Genomic DNA, 27,574 nt, shown 5'->3' with positions numbered 1-27,574 from the left:
TAGCGTCACACAGCAAGCGGAAGGCGTGCTCTTGCACACCCAGCAGACCCTGTGACCTGTGAGTGACTCACTGATGTCCACACAGGATGGCCTGAAAGCCCCTGGACGGAGACCAGGCTGGAGGCCCGGGGCTTCCGGGTTGGGGCAGCTCCAACCTTCCCTTCACGCTCCAGAGACACATGTGCCCGCGCCTGGGGAGATGCCGGACCCCCCACCCACACGCACATGCCCAGACACCGTGGAGACACTGGCCCACACGCGAGCTCGCGATCTGATCCAAACGGACTGACGCAAGACTCGCCGACAGAGGCCGGCTCCACATGGAACGGGGACAGAGGGCAGAGCAATTCAACCACAGAGAGGCTGCCAGGCCCCGGGCGCACCCTGTAATCACGTCGCCACGCTGCAGCCAGCAGCTCCGATGCCACGGTGGCCGTGGGTGTCACTGGCTCCGCAGGGCTGGGCTGTCCTGGGCTTCAGGTCGTGGGCAGAAGGGAGACCCCAGCCTACAACCTCCCACCTGGGACAGGATGAGCGTTGTTTTCTGCAACTTTGATTTTAGACCAAACTTGAAATGCAAGTTGCTGCTTAGAAAATGACTCTGCAAAGCTGTTCGTGCAGCGCACAGTGGGGCAGGCCTGTAATCCCAGTGACTCAGGAGGCTGAGGCAGGAGGATTACAAGTTCAAGGCCAGCCTGGGCAGCGTGGGGGTCTCGAAGTTTAGAAAAAGCTGCTTGTATCCTCGCCACAGGCCTTGCTTTACGCTCAGGAATCCCTCCCGAACAAGGACACATGGCCTCGTACAGCAAGCAGCCAACGAGCCTCCGCCACTTCCTTTCTCCAAAATGTCCTTACTGGGGATTGCAACGTCGGCTCTGCTCCCAGGAGCCCGGGTTCGAGAGAGGGGGTCTTCACCCTCACAGGCACACGGCTGGGGCCCTCGGGCAGGTGGGACGTCTCCTGGGGCAGGTCTGTGGAGCCCCGCACCGTGATCCACCTGCCACCAGAGTCTCTCCCGGCTGCCCGTCAGCGGAGCAGCAGCAGCGGGGCCGGATCCAGCGGAAAATGGAAGAGACCAGCGACCCCACCCAGAGCGGAGAAGTGCCGGCGAGATGCCGGCCAGGAACAGAGAGCGACCGGCTTCCTGCACGCAGCTGGGCCACCTTGGCCGCCGTCTGGGAACCAGGATGAAGATTTGAGGACGGGAGCCTCCGCCCTGGCTACGCGGGACACGCTGTCCCCCTGCATTCCCGCCAGCTCTGACCGCTCGTCAAGCTGGGCGTTGCCCTGAAATGTCCCCTTGGCCACCCGTTTCCCAGTCCCCGCTGAAGCTGAGGGACAGGTGAACAAATGACCCACCGCTAGGGCTGGGGCTGTGGCTCGGTGGCAGGGCGCCTGCCTGGCACCTGTGAGGCACTGGGTTCGATCCTCAACACCAGGTAGAAACAAATAAATAAAAAATGGAGGTATTGTGTCCATCCACAACTTTCTAAAAAAAAAAAACTTTAGAAAGACCCGCCGCTGAACCAGCACTGAGTGGTCGACCTTGAACTTGGAATCCTCCTGCCTCCGCTCCCGTGTTGCCCCCGGCACAGCCAACAAAACGGCACAGCCCGGCTGTTGGACATTCTGGAAAAGGCAGGACTAGAGACGGTGAGGCCAGTGGTGGCCGAGGAGTTGTCTCAGGGCGGGAGTCCATTCTGCATGGCGTCCCGAGGGCCCAGCCCGGAGTGCGTCACGCCCACGGGACACACCAAGGCTGAACCCCAAGCGGACTTCAGATGGACGCAGAGTATATGCGGATACAGCCACTTCTGGATGAAAGGACACGTAAGGGCCAAGTGTCAATGCGGGGTCAGTGGCTGCAGAAGGCACCAGCGTGGGGGCAGTGGACAGTGGGGGTGGCCATGCGTGTGGGGGACGGAGCCCACGGAACAGTGGGGAAAGAGGCTGGGGGCATGACTTGGTGCTGGGCGCACGGTTATCACGTACAAGGGCCTGGGTTCCACCCCAGCACCAAAAGTCAAATAAAAGAAGAGAGGACGAGGCCCGGAGCTCGGGGGCACTCCCGACACTCGGGAACCAGACGGCAGTTCAATGTGCTGGGCTGTTCACTTGGCTGTGAACTGGTTTCTTTTTAATTGCTCTAAATCTCATCCCTTTAAAATTCTTAGATTAAACCAACAAATCAAAACCCCGAAACTACTCCTGGCCTCCTCACGGCCCTCGCTGGCCCTACCTCCAGTTCCTTTGTGTGTCTGTAAAACAGAGGGCTCACGGGAAGCTCCAGGCACGGAGGCCGCAGAGCACCTTGCTGAGGGTCCAAAGCGCAGATGGGAATTCTGCAAGTGAAATTCCGGCGTCTACATTTCCTCCTCACGCACCCCGAGCCCAGAATGTCGGAGGCGGCTCCCAGCATCCCGGACACGCCAGGCCTTCGCTGGGGAGAACACGGAGGCCGACCTCCGTGGGCATGAAGCTACATTTACAAAGAGTTCAGCAACCCAAAGGAGCGTCCCGGGTGGCAACTGGGAAGCCACTCCGTGTCAGAAGGGCTCCGTCCTGTGCCTGAAGCTGGCAGAAGCAGACAGCACAGCTCAACAGCTTTGTTAACGAGGCACACGTCGACCTTCTTCCAGGTCCCGGTGGATGGACAGTTTGTGTCGCCCGCAGCCACTTGTGGAGGGAATGGCAAAATTCCTCTTCCAGGTCCAAGTAGGCAGCTCGAAAGCCCTTTGCTTGACAGTGACCGGTGTGTGCACCAGACTAAGCTCAAAGTCCCCAACAAACCAAGGCAGGATGGGAGAGCATTTTAATTCCCCCCAAATAGGTAACGAATTCCGTACTCCGAGCAATAAAATGCAAGGCCCGACGCATGCTTGACGCATGCTTGGTGCTCCGGGCGTGACCTGAGACCCCCGCCTGACTGGGATGGGCGGTCCCTGGAGCAGGGCTGTCTTCAGGACTCTGCATCCGTAATGAAGAGCAGCTTGAGATCACTCATGCCCCGCCCAGGACAACCGCCACGCTGCATCGCCTGGAACTTTGTCAAACTCAAGGGAAACTCCGCACGGTAAGCAGCAATTTTGCAAGACCATAAATTAGGGTTTAAATGACAACGTAAGCCACGCCTTTTCCTGCACCTTCCAGGATGAAACTACGGACCCAGCGGGAGAGGGGGCGGCAGGCCGCGCTGGCAGGTCCCACACCCACCCCCCAGTGCCCCACAACCACCCGGATCAATGAACAAAGCAGGTTTTGTTGGAGAATGAATGCGGGCGGCTCTCTTGCGTGCATGTTTTGAGAACTCGAGGGCCGCCGCTTGCTGCCATTGGTGCAGCCACTCCACCCGACACCGGCACCGGGACGCCCGGCCAGGCTCGGGTTTGCATTGCGAAGGATTCTCCGACCCTTACAGAGCAGACAAAGGTGCTCTGTGGCAGCGCCTGGAAGCACGACGCGAGGCTTTTCTCCACACCAGAAGAACCGCTCAGCAGTTCACCCAAGGAACCAAAGACTTTATTTTTTCAAAAAAGCAGAGAACACCAAAAGTATCGTGTGGCATCCATTATTACTGCAGAACACAATTACTGGCAAGTTCAGAACATCAGATGGAGCAACAGGATCAATGATCATGACTCTAATTTTTCAACCAATATACAGATTTTCGCTCCAGGCCTCGGCTGGGTCTCTGCATCTGGACCTGACCAAGGAGGACTTCCTGTACCACCCGGAACTCCAGAGGGGACCCCACTTGCAGGGGCTCCTGAGACAAGAGGCCGTGTAAAGGCGGTGGATGGAAGTATCCACTTCTTTTTCTGTTCATACCAAGCACAGCGGTGAGCACCCGAGGTCCCCATACTCGGGAGGTGAGGCAGGAGGACGGCCCGAGCCCAGGAGTTCAAGGCCAGCCCGGGCGTCACAGGGAGACCCTGTCTCAGAAGACAGCGGGCACCCCCTCTGGCAAATGGGAGAACAATCCCCATCACAGTTATAGAAGATGGTTCTATAAACCCTCCCTTCATAACGAGGTTCGAAGGTGTCTGAAGACCAGAGAGGCCATGAAAACTGTTAATACCGTTAAATTACTCCATGAGGAGAAAAAAAGAAAGAAAATCCCTTCATGTAAAGTGTTGCTAAGGATCTGGCACGAGAAACGAGGCCGGGGCAGCCACCGGCCCCTCTTTCTCTTACTTTGCGAGTGTGGCCTCGCGGGTGTGTCTGCTGGGTGTGAATGGCCCTTCCTTGCACTTTAAAAAAGACATCAAGAAATTAAAGTGAGCTCGATTGCTAAAGGAGTCTGCGGTTACAGAACCTAAAAGCCAAGCCCGTAAAGTCGTAAGGCAGATCTGTGTCACGGGGGTGGGAGGAGGCGGGTGGGCAGACGGGCTGCGGGCTGGCTCCGCACAGCGGGGCAGGGCGATCAGAGAAGGCAGGCGGCGGCTTCGGAGTGGAGCCACCACCAGGAAGGCCACTGAGGCAGGAGGAGCCGGCCGGTGGCAGATCACCAGGTTTTCAGCTGGGCAACGATCACAGCCATTCGGGACGACCTGGGGTCACGGGTGGCGGGAAACCCTGGGGCCGGCAGCACCCAAGGTCAGCGTCTTTGCATGTCCTGTGCAGATTCCAAGCAGCAGTTTCCGGGGCTTGGAGGTCTGTGACTTTTGTGACGTTTTCCCCCCAAAAGAAGACTCGAAGGTGGGTCCCTCGGAGAGGCGGCTCTCCCGGGGGCTTCCCGCAGCGCGGCTCGCTCCCTCCGGCTCCAAGTCCTACAAGCGCTTGTAGGTGCCCAGGAGGGCTTTGCAGTTGGGACAGTAGTGGTCCACATCCTGCAGGGCGTCCACGCAGAAGGGGATGAAGCAGCAGCCGGCCACACACCTGGGAAGACAAAAGGGGCCACACAGGAGCTGTCATCAGCCGCAGCAGGGTGGGTGGTGCGGTGTCCTGACCTGGGGACCTGGGAACACGGAGAAGAGGCACTGGAGGTGGGATCACTGGACCACCCGAGTGGCCCCAACCCAGTGATGGGCGTCCTCAGAAGAGGGAAGGCCAGTGGGGCCTGCTGACCACTCCGGAGGCTGAGGCAGGAGGACCGCAAGTTTGAGACCAGTCTCAGCAACTTAGCTAAGAAAGGCCACACAGAGGCCAGACGCCAACCGTGGAGGCAGAGCCTGGAGTGGACAGTCGCAGCCAGGAGCACCTGGGCCTCTAGCAATGGGCAGAGACGAGGACAGCTCTTCCCCCAGAGTGACTGGAGGCCCTATTGCCGTCTTGGCTCTGGACTTTGGGCCTCCAGGATTGGACGGAATAAATTTCTGTTTAAACCACCAGGTCTGCTGGGGCAGCCTAGGAGACTCCATCAAGCAAAGCTGAGGCCCCCCCGGGTGTACTTTCAAATCTGGGGTCATTCAGTATCGTTCAAAACTCTCAGACTGGGGGTTGGTAATTTTGGGGGGGGTGAAAAGACACAGGTGTGAGCTGCGGATTTTTTGTTTGTTTGTGGTACTAGGGCTCAAACCCAGGGGTGCTCTGCCACTGAGCCACATCCCAGCCCTTTTTATATTCTGTTTTGAGACAGGGTCTTACTAAGTTGCTCAAGGTCTTGTTAAACTGCTGAGCTGGCCTTGAACTTGTGAACCTCCTGCCTCAGCCTCCCAAGGTACTGGCACTACAGGCCAACTCCGTGACACCCAGCTACTCAACTGGCTCTGAAGCAAGAAAATTGCCTAGGGAAGCGACCGAACCAGGACCCAAACTAAGTGACCACCCCGTCTAAGTGACCACCCAGTCGAAGTGACCACCATCTGCACACGAAGGCAGGAACCTCCTACGGCCTGGAACCACGGCTGTCACTGCCGTCTGCCCGAGGACAACGAGGTGGTCACATTCAGAGGCAGAAGGCAGAGTGACAGTTTTTATCACCAAAAATGTAGATAAAATCCAACGTCTGGCGGGAAGGCACTGGTTCACAGAAAGCAGCATCTAGAAATGTTCCAGAGGAAACTCGGGGAAGACGCTTCCTCCTGGTGCCTGAGAGCCACTCAGGGGCGAGGCCAATGCACATCTCAAAGCGCAAGCGCCAATCCAGGAACAGAGCGCACAGGCTCACCGACTTCACCCTCAGCACCCAAGCTTACAGATGGGGAAGCCGAGCACAGAGAGGCAAAGCCACTCGCCACTGTCACACAGCTGTTGCGAGGGGGTCCGAGCCTGCTCTACCACATGTGAGAAAACGGAGGGAGGAACAGAAAGGCTGTCTCGAGGGAAAGCCAGATCAGACTTGCATTCTTCATTTTTATTCTGTCTCCCTATTTTTAGAGATGGAATTTCAGGTTTGTTTTTGTTTTAGGGGTTTTGGTTTGGTTTTGGTACTGGTATCAGACCCAAGGGAGCTTTACCACTGAGCTATATCCCCAGTCCTTAACATTTTTTAAACAGCTTAAGACCTCGCGAAGTTGCTTGAACTGGCCTTGAACTTGTGGCCCACCTGCCTCAGCCTCCAGAGCGGCTGGGGTCACAGGGATGCGCCACTGCGCCTGGCAAAATTTCCATTTTAACATAAATACCCAAAGGTGATGGGATTTATTTAGCATTTTCTGTCCAGGGAGGGAAACCAACAGGCAACGGCAGGGCCAGCGGGTAAGACGGGTCGGGATGCGCGAACGGGCTAGTCTCCCTTCTCCCCAACAGGCACCACCTCGAGGGAGGGAATAAGCTCTCTGGGGCTGTGAGATCCTCTTTGAAATAAGGAAGAGAAATACTGTTCCTTCCTGCCCTAGCGTCAGGAGCAGACGCACAGGGACATGTCAGTTTCCCAAGAGCAGAGGCTCCTGCAAAGAAACTCCCACACGCTTTCCTTCAAGGAAAAGTCATGGGAGCCGCAGTTTTCCAAGCAGATCACGTGGCCAGGAGCAAGGCTACCATTACCTGCCGGGGTGGGGGATTCAATCGTGTTTCCTCAAATTTCTCCCCAAGAACAGAAACTATGATCTCTTTAAATATAATACCCTTGGCGCAGACATAATATTTATATAATCCCCTGTAGAGGCAGTGGGGAAAAGTACTCGAGGTCATAAAGGGATAAGAAGTTTTGAAGAGATGACTATAAAGTGTGTTAATGTATAGACTGTTTAAAGCTTCAGAGTCAAGCAAACATTATTATGTGGGTCATGAAATTCTAGAAGAATTAGAAACCCCTAAGGGCATCGCCCTACCAGATGTGAGCAGCGGCTGCTGGGCTCGGCCCTACCTGCTGGGACCGTCTGGGCAGGGCCGGGAGGAAGGCCAGGCCCAGCGCGCAGGTGCGCAGACGCGGGAGCCGTGGTTCTGCACCGGGGGGCAGGGAGGGAGCTCCAGGCCTCCAGTGGGTAGAGGCCAGGGATGCTGCTCCACCTCCCGCAGGGGGTGGGTGCAGCTCAGAGGAAGAGGCTTGCCAGGCACGGCCTGGCCCTGGGTTCCATCCCCAGAGCCACAAGAAAAAAAGTCCTACAGCACCCAGGCCAGCCCCCAGCCCCCGAGGTCCGGCGCACTGCAGTGACTCACCCCAGCAGGCACAGGCTGCCGCAGCAGAGCCAGGTGAGGGCGCCGGCGTTGTAGGACAGCTGGGTCACGATCATCTTGTTGCAGGATGGGCAGCACATCTGGATCGGACGGTCGAAGAAGGAGACAGGCTGCTGCACGTAGACGGTCTGCACGGCAACTGCGGGGAGAGACCTGGGCTGACCCACAGAGCAAGGAGGCCGGACGCAGGCGGCCACGCCCAGGGGCGGGGCTCTGATGGCCACGCCCCCCACCGCCCAGCACCACCCAGGGCGCGGGATTCTGTCCACATATGATGGGACCAGCTAAGCGTGGTCTGTCCACACGGTGGGGTATCAGATTAGAAAAGGGGGCTCCCACACTCGCTGGTCACAACGTGGATGACCTCCAGGACATCAAGCAGGGTGGACCGAGCCGGCCACGAGAAAACATCCTGCGATTCTACTCACAGGAGGTCCCCAGAGTAGTCAAATTCAGAGACTGAAAGTGGCATGACCATTGCCAGGGCCCGTTGGAGGGCAGTGGACGTTAGTGTCTAAGGGGGCGCGTTTCAGTTTGGGGAGATGGAACAGTCCTGGAGACGGATGGTTGTGATGGCCACACAACTCTGAATGGACCTGACGCCACAGAGCTGTCTTCTAAAATGGTCAAGGATATTAGTCATGTGGCTTTCACAGTAAAAGAAAAAGACAGCACACCTGCAATCCCAAAGACTCAGGAGGCTGAGGCAGGAGGATCACAAGTTCTAGGTCAGCCTCAACTTAGAGAGACCCTAAGTAACTTGGCAAGACCCTGTCTCAAAATAAAAAGTGGCAAGGGCTGGGGAGGGGGCTCAGGGTAAGGCACTTGCTCAGCTTGCCTGAGGCCCCCAGTTCAATCTCCGGCACCACGAAAAGGTTAGTGGAGGAAACAGGCAGCTTGCTAGGGCTTTCACTGGAGGGGCTCTCAAGCCCTCCACACAGGAGGTGGGGAAAGACCATGCGCTCCGGCAGTGGCCTCTGGCTGGGCCGGATCAGGTCCTCAAACCCCCGGTCCAGAGAATCCCCATGGAGAACTGCAGGTTGCTGGGGGAGGGGGAGGGGGAGGGGAAGAGGTTGTGCTGGGCCTTCTCCTTTGGGAGGCGGGACTGTTCTGGAATCAGGCAGTGTGGACGATGCCCAACTGTGCAGATGCTAAAACCACTGAACTGCTCACATTAGAACAGCCTCCCACCGCTTGGGTCGGCGCCCCACCAACACAACACCCACTCTTTCCACGCAGGCCCCTTTTTTTGGTACTGGGGATGGAACCCACAGCGCACCACCACTGAGCAACACCTGCAGCCCTTTTGCTCTTGAGATGGGGCCTCTCTAAGCTGCTGAGGCTGGCCTCAAACTTGCGATCTTTGTGCCTGTCTCCTGAGTGGCTGGGATTGCTGACATGTGCCACCAGGGCTGGCCTCACAGACTTCTGATGGAGTCCAGGGGCGGATGATAAGGGCAGGTCGTGGTGCGCCTGTGCTTTCTTATGGAAAACTCCCGGGCCCTAGTCCCAGCGGCTCGGGAGGCTGAGGCAGGAGGGTTACGAGTTCAAAGCCAGCCTCAGCATCTTAGTGAGGCCCTAAGCAACTGTGAGACCCTGCCTCTAAACGAAAAATAAAACAGCTGGGGTGTGGCTCAGTGGTAAGCGCCCCTGGGTTCAGTGCCCGGCACAGAAAAAAACAAAACTCCACGGGGCTCAGCAACATGGGATCTGAAGCACCACATGTGACGTTTCAGGGTCGGGGACGAAGTCACCCTGCCCTTCACCCGGGCTCCTGGCAGCTGCTACTCTGGTCCCCCGATTCCCAGCCCAGACGGGTGGAGGGCTAGGACAGCAGGAGCACCCCAGGCCGTGCATACTTGCGTTGGCGTTGGGCACGGGCACTGGCTGGGTGTAATACGAAGGAGGATGCATGCCCTTCCCATCCGGGCCGGTCACCAGCCCCGTGGTTGGCCCGGGCACAGGCGCCGGAGGTGTCGGGTAGTAACTGTTAACGGCCACCGTCTCTTCGTAGGTCGGGGGTGCGGTTGGCGCCGAGGAAGGCCCTGGGGCTGCCTGGTAGGGTCCTGGAACCGACATTTTACCTAAAACACAAACAGGACACCAGGTAAGAAATTCAAATGCCGTCTCGCCTGCTGTGAAGCAGCCACCTGTCCGCCTTGTCCGAGAGCAGAGGAGCACCGTCCCTTCAAGAGCCACGCTCTCGATGGGCTTCCGGGGGTAAACGCAAAGTCATGCCTGAGAGCCACCCACGGACCTGAGCTTCCTGTTCAGACCTCGCTGTGACGTCGCATTCCGCACTTGGCATCTCTTCTTAACGCACTGTTTCAGGGGACGGAAGCGACAAAGCCCTGGGAACACCAACCAGACTCTTCCCGAGAGGACTGCGGAGCAGAAGCCCGGCCGCCCCGCAGTGCCCGGTGCCCCGCAGGCAAAGCTCAGGCGATAGGAGCCCGCGGGCTGGAGCTCAGGAGGGTGCCCACCGCGGGCAGCAGGAGAAGAGTCTAGAAGAGAGTGGTGGGGGGTCCCTGCGGCTGGTCCTGCTCCTTCTGCACCGGGGGCCGGCCACCCGGCTGGCTTCTGCAGACGCAAGCGGTGCCGGTGCCCCGTGCCCGGAGCTGTTTTCAAGGGACACGTGCTCGGCAGGTCCACGCAGCAGTGAGCCCCGGGGCAGCTGGGCACACGTTTTCTTCTGTGAGGGCAAAGGACAGGCTTCCCTCCCCGCAGAGCCGCTGCCCGCCTAGAACTAGCCGCACCAGGGCACGTTCCTGTCTGACGCTGGTGCTCGGCGGCCGTCGGGCAGCTGGGGCGGGACACAGTGCCGTCCTCTGTGAGGCTGGCTTTCCAGCCGGGCAGGGCCCAGGGCGCCGTGTTACAAGAGCCATTCAGACCTGTCCCGGGAGACGGAGCGCAGGGCGGCCAGCCTGGGTGCGGGGCCGGGCAGGCCTGCGCCTCTCCCCGCAGAAGAGAATGCAGACGCCCAGGAGCAGCGGCCTGGCCGCCGGGAGAAGGGAGCATCCTTGGAGGGACCCTGCGGCTCCTCCAGGGCCTGCTGCGAGGACGGGCCTGGTCTCCGGCTGCGCTGCCTGGTACGGTGGCAGCTGCCCCAGGAAGGCTGCCCGGTGCCCCAAACGTGGAGCAATTTAAATTTAAAAGCTGGGCGTGGGGATGTAGCTCAGTGGGACAGGACCCACCAGACCAAACCATCGCAACTCACTCCCTGGGAAGCTTTTTACCCACGTCTGGAACAACCTGGGTATGTGAATCTCGTTTTTCAACAATAAATTTGGTGAGTTCTGAGAACAGGTCAAGATGTTTGGGGTAAAAAGCCAACATCCAATTTGAGATAGGACGTCCATGTAAAATCCACCCTGGATTTTGAAGCTTCACACGAACAAATTAATGTACAATATCTCATTAATAACTTGTTGTAGTCCAGTGACTTGGGGAAGCTGAGGCAGGAGGATTGCAAGTTCAAGGTCAGCCTGGGCAACTCAGTGAGACCCAGTCCCAAAATAAAACATAGAAAGGGCTAGGGAAGTAGTTCAGTGGTAAAGTGCCTGTGGGTTCAATACCCAACAACAATAATTTTTATACTGGCTCTGGGTTGAAATGATCTTAGTTTAGATATATGGAGGTCTGTAAAACAGATTGTTAATTTCACTGTTTCTTTATGCTTTTCACAAAGCAGCTATTAAAAAACTTAAAATAATGTCACCTTCTGTTTCTGTTGCACAAAAATGCTATGAGCAATGGGAGCCATGGAAGGCTGTAGAATACCACAGCGCCCCCCCACCAGAGGAAGACTCAGCAGGAGGGCAGAAGGGATCTCACAAGATCACAAGAGGCGGCTGTGAAAACCACTCCTGGCTTAAACATGTGATCGGCTGTCAAGTGGTGAGGCTGGCCTCCTCCAACACAGGAAACAGAAGGCGGGAGCACAGGGCACCAGCCCCAGCACATCCCCAGACTTGCTGGCCTGGCTCCAGGTGGCCGCAGCACCACCACACCGCTGTTTCAGGAAGGCAGACCCACGCCAGCCCACGTGACCGACAAAGACTGAGTCATGGAGAAAATCACAAGAGCAGATAAGGCCCCGGAATAGCGCCGTGGGCTGCGGCGAGGCGGGGAGGGGACGGGTCCCAGGTTGGGCGGGTCGAACTGCCAGGGCCTGACTCCACAGGGCCTGCAGGCGGCCAGGCCTCCAGGAGGAGGCGGCCAGCCCGCGGTGTCTGTCAAAGGTGACACACAGGACCCGTGGAGACAGGGCTGGGCCTCCTGCCTGGAGAGTGACCCCGGCGCTGGCTGGGCCACCTTTGTCCAGCTCATCTTCTGGCTCATCGAGATCTCGGCTTTTGCAGCTCGGCTTTTGCAAACAGCCACATAAACGCATAACTCTGGAAGAAAGAGCGACGGCCAGCGAGGCAGAGAAAAGCCACCCAGCGGCAGCTGGCTCCAAAGTGTTCTCAATAAATTCCACAGCTTCCTCCCCTCAGGCCCCGCGGCTGGGAAAGGGCGCTGGGCGCTGGGCCTGTTCCCCCCGGGGGACGGAGGCCACCTCTCACCCTCTCCACCCCCACACCGGGCACACTGCCATCACCACCGTCAACACCCAAAGCTCCAGGGCCCAAGCTCAGGCCCAGAGCTGCGATCCTACGCGGTGGATCTAATGCCTGTCCCTCTTCAGGACAGACTGGAAACCACGGGCGGCACTTCCTGTCCCTCTTCAGGACAGACGGGAAACCACGGAGAACACTTCCTGTCCCTCTTCAGGACAGACGGGAAACCACGGAGAACACTTCCTGTCCCTCTTCAGGACAGACGGGAAACCACGGAGAACACTTCCTGTCCCTCTTCAGGACAGACTGGAAACCACGGAGAACACTTCCTGTCCCTCTTCAGGACAGACTGGAAACCACAGAGGGCACTTCCTGTCCCTCTTCAGGACAGACTGGAAACCACGGGGAGCATTTCCGAGCCCAGCAAAAGCCACAGCTCTGCCACATGCCTGTGCAGCCCTGCAGAATCCCTTTGGTGGCTCCGGGTGGCAGGGCGGTCACCACACTGGTCAAGTTGGGCAGAGCCCAGGTTGCCATGGTTACTGGGAGCAAGCCAGAGTGCCCTCCCCAGTTGTGTGACTTTGTCGTCAGAGTTTTTGTCGTCGGAGTCCGGCAGCCTTCCCACCCTCCCCAGGTCGTGGAGGAAACAGGAAGGGTTGGGGTTTCTGTTTACACCATTTCGGAACCACTCTCATCATCCATTTCCAAATTTGGGAACAGACATTCCAAGTCTATTTTTTAAATATGGACCATGGCACCAGAGGGACGAGAGCCGTGGCCACGGGCCTGTGACCCGGGCGGCTGCCTGGACGGGCCTGCGCTTGGCGGGGTTGCTCCCACCGCCCCGGCACCTTCTGACCCGGGGCCGCGTCTGGGCGCTGCATTAGGCCCAGAGGTTAGGGGCCGGGGGACCGCCGCCTGCAGACGTGGAAGAGGCCTGTGACCCCGAGGACTGGACCTTGCCCTAGCGACTGCCTGGCCCCCTTCTCGTCTGCAGACCCCACCTTGCAACGCCGAGGTCCTCCTAGGCCAAGTCTCCCACATTCCAAGTCCACCGTCTGCTCGAGGAAGGGCACTGCTGTGCTGGTGACGGCCAGGCCCGCCCAGCCCCACGGGAGCCTCCGCGAGTGGGTCAGCGGCTCGCCGGATCCTGGTCCCAGCAGACCCTCGGCCCTGAGTTCCAGCCGCCCGTCCAAGGAGAAAATCAAATTATATTCAAATTTAATTCATCAACCTGATTTGATTTCTGCCCGACAGAGAAATGGAACACTAAGACACAAGGTTTGCTGGGGAGAGCCGAATTCTGCACAGCCACACGCCGCGTTAAGAAGGCGTCCATGTCGCCCCCGCCCGGGGTCCCTGCTGAGGCTCCTCTCTCCTGCATTCGTCTTGACCTTCCGTGGACGCTGTCCGGTGGCCCTCACGGCTGGACACTCTTCTCCAGGCCACTCTGGTCTTCCTCGACAACCTCACCAGTCTACAAGGACAGCAGGGACGGCCCCTCTGCAGTGCTGGGGCCAAGCACAGCTGGGGCTGGCTCCATCCACGTCCACTCTGTCTCTGGGTCACACCTTGGGTCACAGCCAGGAGCCACCCTCCAGGTCACCAGCCCTGCTCCCGCTTCCCTAAACCCTACTGGGCGCCTGTTGTGATCCCACAGCTTCCGGCCTGAGCGAATCTCCTACGCTACTGACCTTCTCTCTAGCCCACCTGGATCCACAGGTGCACTCAAATGAAACCTGGGGGGCTCCTACTTTACCATAAGGGGCTCTGGGATTCACCACACGTGAGTCACCGAGACAGGACTTGATATACCCATCTCAATTAACTGGGGCTCAGAGAGGGAAAGCTTTTTGTCCAAAGTCACACAGAAGAGAAAAGGCTGGACTTGGACCCATGTCACCAGACTCTGGAGCTCACAGGCCTCATCAAAGTGCCCTCCAGCCTGGGCCATCCAGACAGTGAGCAGCCTAACTGCACAAGCTGCCGCCCAGATAGGACTCCAAAAGGCAAAGGGATGCTGAAGGAAGCCTCAGATCTCCAGCCCCAGACTCGGCACAGGAGCGGCTGCCCTGCAGGCTCTCGTGCGATGGAACCAAGAGAGCTCCAAAGTGCAGGCGACCACTTGGTCAGAGCGCTTTGCCGTTCACCGTGGCGCACCTCTCTGAAGAGGGAGGACGCTCACCAGCTCCTCCTGCTCAAGCTGGAGGACACCATGAAGGGGAGGTCAGGGTCCCCCTCCAGACCCTGGAGCTGCATATGGAAGCAGCCTCCTGGGGCTGGGCCACCTGCTTCAACCAAAGGCCGTGGGGCCCCTGCCACCCAAGGGCAGCCCTCCTGGGGACTGAACCCAGGGTCTGTGCATACTAGCCAAGCGCTCGCCCACGAGCTACATCCCCGCCCCCAGCCCCAGCCCTTCATCAGTTTATTTATTTACTGATTTACTTTATGGTCCTGGGGACTCCACCACCTACCCCTTTTTATTTTGACACAGGGTCTCACTAAGTTGCCAAGGCTGGCCTCAAACTTGAGATCCTCCTGCCTCAGCCTCCCAAATGGCTGGGATTACAGGCATGTGCCACTGCACCCGGCTGGTCTTGGCTTTTTAGTACTCCTATTGACAGAAGAGGCAGACGCCCTGGAAATCCTGGAGAGAAGTCGTGTCATCGGGCCCAGCACTCTCTAGAACCCTGAATCGAGACTGATGTACACTGATACGAAAAACTTGGACGTAGAAATAAACTCCACAAAAGGACTCACTCTCAGACACAAATCTGTTTCTAAAGAATTTAGCTTATAGGTTGGGGTGTGGCTCAGTGGTACAGCGCTTGCCTGGCGTGTGTGAGGCACTGGGTTCAATTCTCAGCACCACATAAAATAAATAGATAAAGATCCAAAAGAATTGAAAAAAAAAATTCAGCCTAGTTGGGCACAGTGGTGCCACCTGGAATCCCAGCAGCTCAGGAGGCTGAGGCAGGAGGATGGAGAGTTCCAGTCAGTCTCAGCAACTTAGTGAGGCCCTTCGTAACTTAGTGAGACCCTGTCTCTCAATGAAATTAAAAGGGCTGGGATGTGACTCAGTGGTTAAACCCCCCAGCCCCGGGCTCAATCCCTGGTACCAAACAAAGGAACCAGTCCAGGGCTGGGGTAGAGCTCAGTGGCAAGAGCCCAGGCCCTGAGCCAATCTCCAGCACTGGGGGAAGGTGACGACACGCCCCCTAAGCGGCCGGTGGGAGGGTCATTCCAGGTCCGGCGCGAGCTCTGGGAGCCCCCGCTGAGGCCTGCGCACAGGGTGGTCCCTTCCCAGTTTGTGGAACCAAACCTGCAGCCACCTCGGTCACTGTTCTGCCTCAAATCCCGAACTGAAAGGAACACCCCGGCTTCGGGAAGCCCGGAGGTGGCCAGCCTCCGGCTCTTCACTGGCCCCTCGGGCTCCAGGCCTTTCTGGGAGACCCTCAAGGCCTGTGGTGCAGGAGGGACTCGGGCACCAGGGCCTCCCAGCGTGCGGTCCACCTCCACCTCGCGGAAGGCCCGACCCAGGGGAAGCGCCCCCGCACGGCTGGACGGCAGGGCAGGCTGGGGGACGGGGTGAGGGCAACGTCTGCAGCCAGACGGAGGTGACAGCGCACGGTGCCACACGTGCCCCCAGCCAGGTCCTTCGAAATGGCTAATTTTATATAGGCTGAATTTTACCTCAAACAAAAACAAATAAAACGGCGGTGCTGGATTCCCGGGTCTCCAGCCCAGGCCAGCCTCGACTGGAGCCTGCAGCCTGGCCACAGCCTGCGCTGCCCACCCAGGTCCCCAAGGCTAAGCCCAGGAGCCGAGCCTGCCCTTCAGCGTGGCGCCGTCCTGGTTTGCAGGGGTCCTCAGCACCCACTCCCCGCTCACTCGCCTCCCTCGTACGCTGCGTCAGCCCCGCTGCTCAGACATCCCCAAACGCGTCCCGGCTCACTGTCTTCTCCACCCCGTGTCCACCTCCCTCCTGGCGGCTCAGGCCAGCCCCGCCTCTCCGCTCTACCCAGCTGCCAGGTCTTCTCCCCGCAGAGGCTCGCTCGGGCCCACGGAGCAGTCACTCCATCTCTCCACGGAGTGCCCAGGTCCAGGTGCGGTGCCCGCGGCCAGACTGCCTGGTTCACCCAGGCTGATCCCGGAACCCCCACCAGGAGTCTGAGGAAACCAAGTTTTTAAGGGAAGATGTTTATGTAACGACGAGCCTGGAGAGAGGGGGCCTCAGCTCAGCCACGGGCACTGTGAGGACCCACAGGCCAAACGCCACAGCGTGGCCAAGACGCTCCAGAAGCGAAGTCGCTACGTGAGCTGGCACAGCGGCGCACGCCTGTGAGCTCGGTGATTCTGGAGGCTGAGGCAGGAGGACTGTACGTTCAAGGCCAGCCTCAGCAACTTGGTGAGGCTGAGTGGCTGAGCACCCTGGGTCCAAACCCAGCACTGAAAAAAGAGAGAAGAGGCTGAGACTGGAAGGCTCCCCTCCCGGACTCCAGCGGGTGTGAGGCTGCCCCGCAGGTGGCAGTGGCTCCGGGCAGGGACGGAGCCAGGAAGGCCTCGAAAGGGGGGGCGGGAGCAGATCAAATCAGGAAGGAAGCCAAGCCCGGCTCCAAGCCTCCAGACCGGCTGTCCCTCCAGCTCTGCCCACGGCCATGCCCGCTCCGGGTCCAGTCATGTGAAAGAGAAAGGAGAAGAGCGCGGCCACTTCCTGCCCCTGGCGAGGGACAAGGGCGGCCGAGCAAGAGCAGCAGAACAGACCCCAACGGCCCCCAGGGCACGGCCCTGTCTCCTCCTGGGACTCGATGAGGGAGGGCCAAAGGGACGTGACCCATGGGGACATCCCAGCAGGCCAGCCAGGGGCCTGTCTGTACCCCTCCCCTGGAACTGGGGGCCGGTCCGAGGAGGCTCGGCCCCCTCTCCTCGCGGCTCCCTCTGATGGCATGGCCAGCGGCAGGCAGGGCCCACGGGGAAGGGGACAAAGAGCCAGGGCCCAGAGGCCTGGCTGCTGTCCTCCCAAAGGCAGCTGAGGATGTGGAAGAATGTGATGGGGCAGGGACCCCTTTCACCCCTGAAGGGGTCAAGAGGAAGTTAAGAGGGCAGAACCTGAGGCAGCCCCAGGGCCACGCCTCCTCCACTCAGATCCAAGCGGCCCCTTCCAGGCTGTGCAAACTGGGTGAACTGCCAGGCTTCTCTGGGCCTCCGTTTTCCTAATCTGGAAAATGGGCCAACGACAGTATTCACACCTCGGAGGGTTGCAGTGAGAGGGATGTGCCCAGGCGCGGGGTGTGGGCGTGGCTAGAAAAGCACAGCTGTCGCTGCTCACGAGGAAGCAGAGGAAAACCCAGAGGCACAGGGAGACCAAGCGAAGACCCCCGCACAGACCACCACCCCACCGCCACGCAGCAGGCACTCAGTTTGTCTGTGTCCCTACTGTCTGGTGGAGGGCAGGGTGGTGCACGCCTGGAATCCAGCTACTCCAGAGGCCGAGGCAGAGGACCACAAGTTCAAGGGCAGCCTAGCAGCTCAGCCAAGACCCCGTCTCTAATGTGGCTCACTGGTAGAGTCCCCCTGGGTCCAACCCCAGTGTAGGAGAAAAGACTACGGTTACAGAGAACTTTCTGTACTCATTTTAATCTTACAACTTTCCTATAAATTCAAGACTATTCTGAAATCCACAACCACACCCAGCAATCCAGACCCAGGATGACCCCAAGGCCGGGAAGCGACACACAGCCGAGCCCCGGGGCACCCTGCTGATAACAGGAGGCTGGAAGCAACTGTCCCTCCACAGCCCTGGGGCCGGTCAGCTGGCCCCACGCACAAGGAAGAGCTGAGCGGCCACCAGAACAGAATGAAGACGAGTGGTTTTACGTGCAGAAGGACAGGCACATCCAAGAAGGGCCATCACGTGCAAAAGCCAGGACCGTGTCTGTAACCGCACCACCTGTGTCACCTCACGCTTCCCTGAAGGCAAGGACAGTGCGGGGTGGCGGTGGGGACAGGGAGGGGGCTGAGATGGGGGCCTGACACTCCCCACTCCAGATCCTCGCTCACCATGGGGACATCACAAGCCAACAAAAACGCCCACCTTTCTCTTCATGTGAAAAGTCTGCCCCAAACCCTCTCTGCCTCCCCCGCCTCCCTCTTGCGTCCTTCCTGTCCCTGGTGAAAGTGAGGTCATCAGAGCCCTTTGTCCCATGACTGTCTTCTGTCCCTGCCCGCACCTGGTCTGGGTCCCTCCCTGTTTGCAGAGTGATTAGAGCTTCTAATTACAGCTGGCCTTCCATAGCACATCCGCAGATTCAACCAACCCTGGGCTGAAAATATTTGGAAAAAAAAAATCAGTGCTAAATGTGTTCAGGCTATTCTGGTCATTACTCCCCACGGAGCGCAGCGCGGGACTCTCCCGAGGGTCTCCCGTATCGGCTGTCACAGCCTGCCTCATCCCTAGCGATCCAGACGATCCAGAGAGCACAGGAGGACTGCGTAGGTTATAAATAAACACGATGCCATTCGATTTATTTTTTCCAGGACTGGGTACGAATCCAGGGGTGCCCTACCACTGAGCCACATCCTGTATTTATAGACGGGGTCTTGCTGAGTTGCTTAGGGTCTCACTAAGTTGCTGAGGCTGGCTTTGAACCTGCGATCCTCCTGCCTCAGCCTCCCGGGCCCCTGGTCCTTTTTATTTTTTAATTTTGAGATAGGGTCTTACTAAGCTGCCCAGGCTGGCCTCGAACTTGCCACCCTCCTGCCTCAGCCTCCTGAAGAGCTAGGATGACGGGCGTGTGCCACCATGCAGGGCCACACCACTTTACGTAAGGGACTTGAACGTCAGTGGATCTGTGTACCTGAGGGTCCTGGAACCCAGCCCCTGGGGACAGAGAGGGCGACCGTTCTATGGGGCAAGAAGGCGCGTGTTCCACCACCCTGACTCCAGCACCCCGAATCTGCCCTAACCACATCCTGTCATCACCACGAGGCTCTTCTCCTCACACTTTGTGCCACTGTCCACTTTCACCTCCCAGCAAAGGCGAGACAGGCCAGAGATGGGGACAAGAGGGCCTCCCTGGATGGACTAAGGGCCCGAGCGGGAAGCAGTGAGCCAACGGGAAGGCCTGGAAGTAGCCACCCAGGGGAAGCTGAGCCAGTTCCTAAGAGGAGTGGAGGCAGGGAGCCCTGACGGAGGCCCCCTGGGGCCCAGAGGGCGGGGTCCTCCCAGGTGCGCACCAGGCCGGGAGCCTAGGCAGACCCCAGGCAGGATTCTGGTCTGGCCCAAGAACCAGCAGCTTAAGAGCAACTTGAAAACCCCCCAAAAAGCATGCAGCTCTGTCAAGAAGGGGATAAGCCTCCAAACCCAGAATACCCGGAGAAACCACCCACAGCAAAGCCACCCAACAGCTCCGGCCAGCCGCGGAAACACACATCAGAGGCCAGGCCCTCCGCCGGGTGCCTCCCCGGGGTCCACAGCACCAGGCCCCAGGCTCACACCGCCGGGCTGCTCCTCCAGCCACAGTCCCTTAGACGCTGCCCCAAAAGCTTCTGACCTTCTCCTAAAATCAATCCCATATTCTCTCTGCTTTCTTAGAGTCTGGAGGGGAGAGAGAGAGGGGAGGGAGGGAGAGACAGGAGAGAGCAGTGCGGGGAGGGAGGAGCTGGATCTGCATTTGTGGTCTGTGCTGGTCCCTGGCTATCAAAGTCCACCCAGGAGCCAGGGTCAACCCCGCCCCAACCTGCTGCTACACAGCCTCCGAGGACTTGGACCCCAGCAGAGCCAGGTGGGTAAAAACTCCATGGAAACTAAGAGTTAGTGCTGAGGCTCAGAAGAGACCCAGGGCCTCTCCAACTGCCTCCTGCCTACTGTCTCCCTGGAGGCACAGGGAGAGGCTCTCTGCTGGAGTCTCCAGAAACACTCAATGTCCCAGGGCCCCTGCCCAGGAACCTCATCATCAAGGAGATGCAGGACAGAGGACCAAAGGTCAACACCACCTGCAGAAGGGCTTGGTCACAGGCTGTCACCTGTTCTCCAGGCTCACGATCTCCCCTAAGTTGCCTACCCTAACCCCAGAGGTCACATGAGCATCTAGATCTGCGGCGGCTGCTGGGAGGGCTACTTCGTGCTCATGGCCAATCTGCAGACTTCCTCCCCTGCTGGTTCGCCGGATGCCGCTTAGGGCACAGCCTCCAACCCTGGAAGAGGGAGCAGGCGCGCCCCCACCTCCTGCCTCCTCTGGCGGGTGCCTCCTGTGCCCGAGGTAAACAAGTCAGGGCGCAGCGCCCAGGATAAACATCTGCCCTCCTTGGGAGCTGCCTTCCCGGCCCTGGCCAGATTCCACGTGCCCGCCGGCTGTCAACTGCTGCAGTTTGAGAAGGAAGGCAAAGAGCTTTGCCCTTGGCCAGACCCGGCGGGAGGGGAGCTCTGGGAGGCAGGCCCCGCCCACCGCGCCCGGGCCCCGCCCACCGCGCCCGGGCCACGCCCACTCCCCAGCTCCGGGCCTCCTCTGGCGTCCCAATTGCTTCCTGCGCAAGACAGATGGTTTCCCCAACAGGACATTTCCCTCCTCCGGGAAGGGCGGCTGGTCTGGATTCCCCCGGGGCCTCGGGAAAGTCAGGCACGCCGAACTTCCCAGCAGAGCTGAGGCTCCAGGTGCCCACATGACGTCCACATCCCATGTGCACAGGGATGTTCCTCCTGCAAGCTCCTGAGAAGTGTGTGTTGTAGGGGCTGAGGATGCAGCTCAGTGATGGAGGCGCTTGCTTAGCAGGCACAAGGCCCTGGGTTCAAGGCCCAGCGCAAAAAAAAAAAAAAAAAAAAAAAAAAGGAAAGAACAAGTGTCTATTTTTTTAATAGAGGAAAAAAGACAATCCTTCCTGAAAGACAAATTCCAGATCATCTATGTGCCCAGCCCTCCAGCAGGCGGAACTTGATCTTTCCCTCCTTCTTCTGAAACCAGGCAAGCAAATCACCTATGAACAGGAGGCACACTATGACGGAGAAGTTGGCCAAGGCCACCTCACCCCTGCCATGAAGGCAAAGTCCCCACTTATGTCATGTGAGCCTCATCCTGTCCCCTCTCATGGTGTGGGGGGGAGGGGCACTCCACCTGGTCTTTATCCCTGGCACTCACAACCCCAGAGTAATCATGAGAAAAAGGAGCAGACAGCTGGGCACAGTGGGGCAAGCGGCTCAGGAGGCTGAGGCAGGAGGATTGCAAATTAAAGGCCAGCCTCAGTCATTTAGCAAGGCCCTGAGCCACTTAGCAAGACTGTCTCAAAATAAAAAATAAAAAGGGCTGGAGATGTGGCTTAGTGGTAGAGCACCCCTGTCTGTAATCCCCGGTACCAAAAGCGAAAAAAAAAGAGTCAACCTGAATTTAAGGGACATCCCTCATCAGTACTCCACAAACTGTCAAGGTCATGAAAAACAAGGAGAGTCACAGAAACTGGGAGACAACTGAAGCCCTGTGGTGCCACAGATAGGATCCTGGCACAGAAAAACAGATGTTAGCAATGGGGAGTGGGTGGGGGCACGAGGGACCTCTCCCCATATTCACTGTACGTCTGCAAAGTGAAAATTGTTCCAACGTTAAAAGTTTGTTGTTGGGCATGGTGGTGTACAACTGTGATCCCAGCAACACAGGAGGCTGAGGCAGGAGGATTGAAAGCTCGAGGCCAGCATCAGCAACTGAGTGAGGCCCTGTCTCAAAATAAAAAATTTATAAGGGCTGGGGATGTAGCTTAATGATAAGAGCCCCCCCCCCCCGTTAAATCTCCAGTGCCAAATAAATAAATAAAAGTTTGAAAATCTCCGAGATCACATTTATAAGTACAGGAAACAAATCAGGTGAACTAGAATAGGTAGCTCCCACCCAAACGCATTCAAACTCAATTAAAAAAAAAAAAAATATATATATATATATATATATATTTTAAGTTGGGGGAGGAAGGGAAGGATTCTAACATTGATAATTGGGGAGGTGAAAAACGAAAAAGGAAAAAACAGAAAACTCAGAATTTCAGCAGGACAAGGTTTCCAAGGCCCCTCCAAAGCTGCAGACATTTCCACATTTCCGATCCCCACAAGCCCTCAGTCCTGCCTTTAGGATGTAGATTTCAAAACCCCCACAAAGTAGTTTTGGCCACATGTGGGTGGTAAATGCTTCTATAAATACAGGCTCCGCAGCCTTCCAGATTTAGGTATCAGATCAACACACAAAAAGGCCAAGGCCTTTGGGGAAATAAAGCAGCTTTTTAACCACCAACTTAATCCTCTAAGATCAATTCTTCCAGAAAGAAAAAGAATGATTCAATTCCACTCCCGGGCCATTCCCCAGGCCCCAGAAAAGAAACCCCATGAATATGCAGATGACAGATACGACCCCTGGAGGAGAGGGAGGCCTGGGGCACAAGGAGGACACCCCCAGGCAGCCCCAGGCAAGCGGTCCGGTCTGGGGAAAACGGCCTCGTTTGTAAACAAGGAGGAGAAACGGCTGGGGAGGCCACCAAGGTCTGGTCTTTCAGGATCAGAGGGAAACACGTTCTTTACAACAATGTGCCCAGTGGATCTGGACTAGGACGAGCCTTGGGCACTCTCCATATTGTGCAGCAATGAAATCCAAGTGTTTAAAATTCTTAAACTGAGGGCCACTGGCCAAGAATCTTGAAAACACAGAGATCCCTGCAACACTCTGTCATAAGTAATGGAATTTAACCTGCATAGGGTCCCGGGAAAGGTCCAGGGAGTGGATGTGGCTTCTCCAACCCTAAAGGAAAAGCGGAAGGACACAGACAAAGGGGAAGGGACCTCCAGCCACCTCCAGCCTTCTCGGGGGTGGGGAAGGAAGAGAAATTGCAAGTCGGCTTATCTGACCCTAAACTAATTCAAATTCAGCATAGAGGCTCACAGTGAAATAGCTCAGGGGCATATTTGCAAATCCGTCTTCTGATGGGTGCGTTTCTGCAGGGCCGTGTTCCACCGTCAAAGATTAAGTTACCACGAGCTTAAAGCCAGGCTCAAACGCGGCCTAACTACAAATTACTCTGATTTGTGGACTGGAAATCAGTGCCATGGGGGTGGGGAGGGCACTGCTCCCTACAATCCACGGGCCGTTTCCCGCTGGATTCTTGGTGAAACCACATCCCCTGTCTGCATGTAAATAATGGCTTCTGATGAAACGTGAGTCAGCCTGCATCGGGTACCGATCCTGCGAACCCTGGTACGGTTACAGGGAAAACCAGCCTGGAGACAAAAGGCAGAAGCCACCCAGTAAGGGGGCGGTGCCCCTTCCATGCACGTGGTGAGCATGGGCCTGATTTCCCTCTATCTTCTGCTCTTTCTGAAATATTTTTAAACTGTTCCCGCACGCAGGGTTCACGCACGCCAGGCACCCGCTGGACCACTGAGCCACTTCCTCAATCTGTTCTCATTTTCTTTTGAGACGAGGTCTCGCAAAGTTGCCCAGGCCTGGAACTTGCCAATCTCCTGCCTCAGCCTCCCGAGTTTAAATGTAAGTTTTTTTGAAAACATCAGTATATGAAGCCCGGGCCCTAGAGTGGCGGGCCGGTCATTCCAGGGTCTCAGGAGGCTGAGGCAGGAGGACTACAAGTTTGAGGCCAACCTGTCTCAAAATAAAACGGGCTGGAAATGTAGCTCGGTGGTAGAGCACCCCTGGGTTTAATCTCTACTAACACACACACACACACACCCACACACACACCCATCTATGAACAATCTCGCTGGACTCAAGGATAGGGCTGGTCAACATGAAGTTCTCTACCCGAGAATACTTTCATTCTAAAACTCCTGGAGCTAAATAGCTTAAATTCTCCATCATCATTCTCTCCAAAGCTTCAGGCTCTGGATCCTGATGAATGAACTCCCCACAGGGAGAGTGAGCAGGGACTCGCCACCACCCAGACACCCTCTATAACACTGCCCCTCTTCTGCCCATGCCTTAAAGCTGCTGGGGCACAGAAAGCCACACCCTGGGGCGTGGTGCTTGGTATGCTGTGGACTTTGGCCTGAAGGACACCGGAAGGGCCTCAGCTGCACAGTCTCTCACTTCCCGGTCCAGTTCTCCCTTCTCCACCTCCCCCCACACCGGGTGGGCCCCCAAGGTGGGTCAGAGAAACCAGATCCCTGTCACAAAGCCAGCCACAGGACCTAAGACACCACTCTCACCTTCCCCACCTGCAAAGAGCTGGCCAGAGAAGAATCCCCCACCTCCCAGATGGGAGATGAGATGCCAGAGATGATAAGACCCTCCTGCCTAGACTCGATTCTCCAAGGCTGTCTGTCCATCTCTCCTCAGATGTAAGCACAAAAATGAACAGTTTCCCCTGGGTCTTTGGTTTTTGATTTCAGAATCCTCCTTTGTCACGTAAAATTTTGATCCCATAACTCTGTTATGCTTTTCTCTAACTTGTCTTCTGTCACAGAGTGTTGGCTGTGACCCTTATGACAGGGAGAAGGGGCCACACCTTGCTGCTCCTACAAACCCAAAGCGACGAGAATTCTTCTCCTGAAGGGACCTGCAGCCAGGAACCAACTTCATTAGCTCCAAAGATGCTGTGGCCTCTGTCCAGTGTCAATCAACTCCAGCTCAAACAAGAAAGCGAAATTATGACCACCCAGCAAAGTGCCTCTTGACCTCAAATAACAATTCTGCAGCAAGTCAATACCAATGGGTGGCCAAATGGGCTCCAGAAACATCAAAACACACATGGGCTCAAGGAACAGAATGAAGGACATCTGTCTACTTGAAACAGGCCACCTGGCTCCCCGGGCACCTTCAGGGCCGTAAAAGCAAAAGCAAACAGAGGATAAGTCACTGTGCCAAGACTCTGGGGACTTCCTCCTGGGGATTCCTTTCTCTGCACCCTGGCTGGGGCTCTGGGGGAGCCTCGTCTTCAGAGTAGAACCCAAAGTCCCCAGAAGCAGCACATACTGTCCAAGAGGCATCATTCATTCCTCGGGGCAGGGGACGATTGGATTACTGGCAGCAGGGCAGGCGCTGTCCATCTTGAAAATTAATTTAGGCTGGAAATGGCTCCCAGCTCCTTCCTCTCTGAGGGTTCTCCTTTTACTGTCCTTGTCCCTGGGCTTGTCTGCAGCTCCTCTTCGGCTCTGCTGAGACTTCTGCTTGTTCGAACCAAGTCCACCTGTGCTCAGACCCACGATGAAGAAACTTCCCCTAACCAACGAGCTTCCCCTAACCCAGGAGCTCCCTCCTTTCCTCTCCAGTTCTCCCCAGAGGTACAGGGCGCTCGGAGGCCCTGGACTCTGCAGTGTGCGCCTGCTTCTTGCTGTGGCCCTTCAGACCCAGGAGTCATTTCTTCTGCACCCTTTCCAGGGGTCCTATTTATGTAGCCCTTTTTATTTCCCCATAGGCAGCTCATAAAAGCGACTAAAGGAAGAACAGGAAATGTACTTGCCAAACACAGGGAATTACCTCAACCTCGTATCTTAGAGTCTTAAGAAACTCATCTTACATCTTCGATCCATCTGAGTCACTTAATCCATGAAAACATTACAACAAGGATACTTTCTCCAATATGAATGAAAGCATCCATTATTAATGTCTTCAAGTAACAGGAAAGAGGGAAGATGGGCCTCTCCCACTGTAGAACTACCAGAAACATTTCTTAGAGAGCTGGGCCCGCTTGTAGATGACAGTCCAGGAGCTGGTGAGGGAAGTCTGGGTGTCACCCATGCCAGATAGGGCAGTCAAATGCCTTCTGGATCCTGATCCAGCTGATAAAGCCAAACACTGGAGTCATTCCATATACCACCCTTCCATCATCAGGCACCAGGTTGGTCCTGTTTTAAAAACACCACCGAGAAGGCTGGGTGCAGGGTGGAGGGCAGAGGCGGCCAGGCTGCATTCATGCATATCATAACTTCACTAAAAAGGACCCAACCTGGGTTCCAGGAAGCCTTGATCCAGCTCCAGCTCCCCGCCAACAGGAAGGATGTATCCCTCTTTGGGAAGGCTGGGGGAGCTCAGAAGGCCCGGTGACTTCCAGAAACTGGATTTCTCAACCACCACAGTTGAATCCATCAGTCAATGACATCAGCTCCATTATCCAGAAAAGGAGGAAGTCAGAAGACCAGGGAAGGTCCAACTGGCCTGATCCTGAAACACGGTCCTCCCATGTCCCCACCACCTCCTCTCCGACCCTTAGGAGCTGCGGGTAGAACACCAACTACCCTGACCAATGCTGACCGGGAAACCGGAGGGGAGGGGACGACAGCTGCGTAACTTGACGACCTGCGCCCCGCCTGTCCCACCAGCATCTACCCCTCGGCGGTGGACAGCGCGGGCGCGACTCAAGAGCCCCCTGCGCTCACGAAGTGCCCACCTCGGCCCAGCAAGGAGGGGTCTCGCCCGGGAACACCGGCCACTCCGGGTGCGCGCAGTTCCCGGCCGGCCCGCGGCCGAGGGCGGTCCCGAGCCTGCGTGGAGCCACTGCACAGACACGGAAGCCGGTCCCTGCGAGTCCAGGGGCGTGGGAACCTCGTCGGGTTCTGTTTGTCTGCTTTTCCTTTCTGCGACCCCGGGATCGCTCTGGAAATCCCACCGCTGAGGTCCGCACCGCCAGCGCGAATCGCGCCTTTTCCTGAAAAGCCCCGGGGCTTCCTCTCGGGGAGGCGGACACCGCGGGCGGCAGGGCGCGCCATCTGGGGGCGGCGGGCGACCCCACCGCGCGCCGCGCCGGGGCGCAGGGCCGGACCCAGCTCGGGGCACGCCCCGGGCCATCGCGGGGGGACCAGACCCCGCGCCCCCGAGCCCCTCGATCCCGCCACCCGCCCCGCGACCCTCGGGCAGCCGCCCGCCGAGCGCGCGGCGCCCCGGTGCTCCCGGCAGGTGCTGCCGCCGCGCGGACCCCGCCCCGGACCGCTGCCCCGCGCCCCGCGCTCCCCGCCGCGCCGCACTCACCGCCGCCAGCACCGCCTGTGGAGCTCGGAGGTCTGAGTGCCGCGCGGTCGGCGGCGAGGAGGGCGCGCGGGCGGGGGCGGGGCTGCGCACGGGGCGGGGCCGGGGCGGCGGGGCGGGGCTGAGCGCGGGGCGGGACCCGGTCCCGCCCGGCTTCCGACTTCTGCAGCCTCGGCTGCAGGCTGGAGCAGCACTTGCTGGGGGCGTCGCACAGCTGCAGGCCTGGTGGTCCCTCCCACCGCTCTCCGCACCTGGGTGCACCCCGCGCCCCTGCCCGCACCTGCGGTCCAGCCGGAGGCCACGGGTTCCTTCCCCGAACCCTCCGATAGCCCACTGCCCGGGGGACACCCCCAGTCCCAACCAATCCCGCTGGCACGCCTGGAACGCCCCCGGTTGCACCCCAGATGCCCTCGCGCGGACCTCGGAGACCCCCACTCGCGGGTCCTGGTGTCCCCCCTGTCCGATTCTGCCCCGAAGCGAGTCCCCGCCCGGTGTCCCTGACACCCGGATCCC

General features: G+C 57.9%; 1 protein-coding gene across 1 annotated transcript; it reads right to left on the bottom strand.

Moving 5' to 3' along the window:
- Positions 1 to 3,497: 3,497 nt before the first annotated feature.
- Positions 3,498 to 27,137, bottom strand: Litaf (lipopolysaccharide induced TNF factor). The gene is made up of 4 exons (XM_047533791.1): positions 27,065 to 27,137; positions 9,420 to 9,644; positions 7,543 to 7,699; positions 3,498 to 4,878 (listed from the first exon to the last, which is right to left on the bottom strand). The coding sequence occupies exons 2-4, from the start codon at positions 9,637 to 9,639 to the stop codon at positions 4,770 to 4,772; spliced, it is 486 nt and encodes a 161-aa protein (XP_047389747.1). The 5' UTR covers positions 9,640 to 9,644; positions 27,065 to 27,137; the 3' UTR covers positions 3,498 to 4,769.
- Between the last annotated feature and the right edge of the window lie 437 nt (positions 27,138 to 27,574).

Source organism: Sciurus carolinensis, chromosome 18 (assembly GCF_902686445.1).
Source record: "Sciurus carolinensis chromosome 18, mSciCar1.2, whole genome shotgun sequence".
Taxonomy (NCBI): Eukaryota; Metazoa; Chordata; class Mammalia; order Rodentia; family Sciuridae; genus Sciurus; species Sciurus carolinensis.
The sequence above is the reverse complement of the archived record's forward strand: the minus strand, read 5'-3'. Positions and strand labels throughout refer to the sequence as shown.

Excerpts from the sequence above, each read along its gene's own strand:
- Litaf (XM_047533791.1), bottom strand. The coding sequence starts at position 9,639 with ATGTCGGTTCCAGGACCCTACCAGGCAGCCCCAGGGCCTTCCTCGGCG. Across the intron at positions 7,700-9,419 it reads CGTGCCCAACGCCAACGCAA|TTGCCGTGCAGACCGTCTAC; the intron begins GTATGCACGGCC and ends CTCTCCCCGCAG. Across the intron at positions 4,879-7,542 it reads GGCAGCCTGTGCCTGCTGGG|GTGTGTGGCCGGCTGCTGCT; the intron begins GTGAGTCACTGC and ends TTGTCTTCCCAG.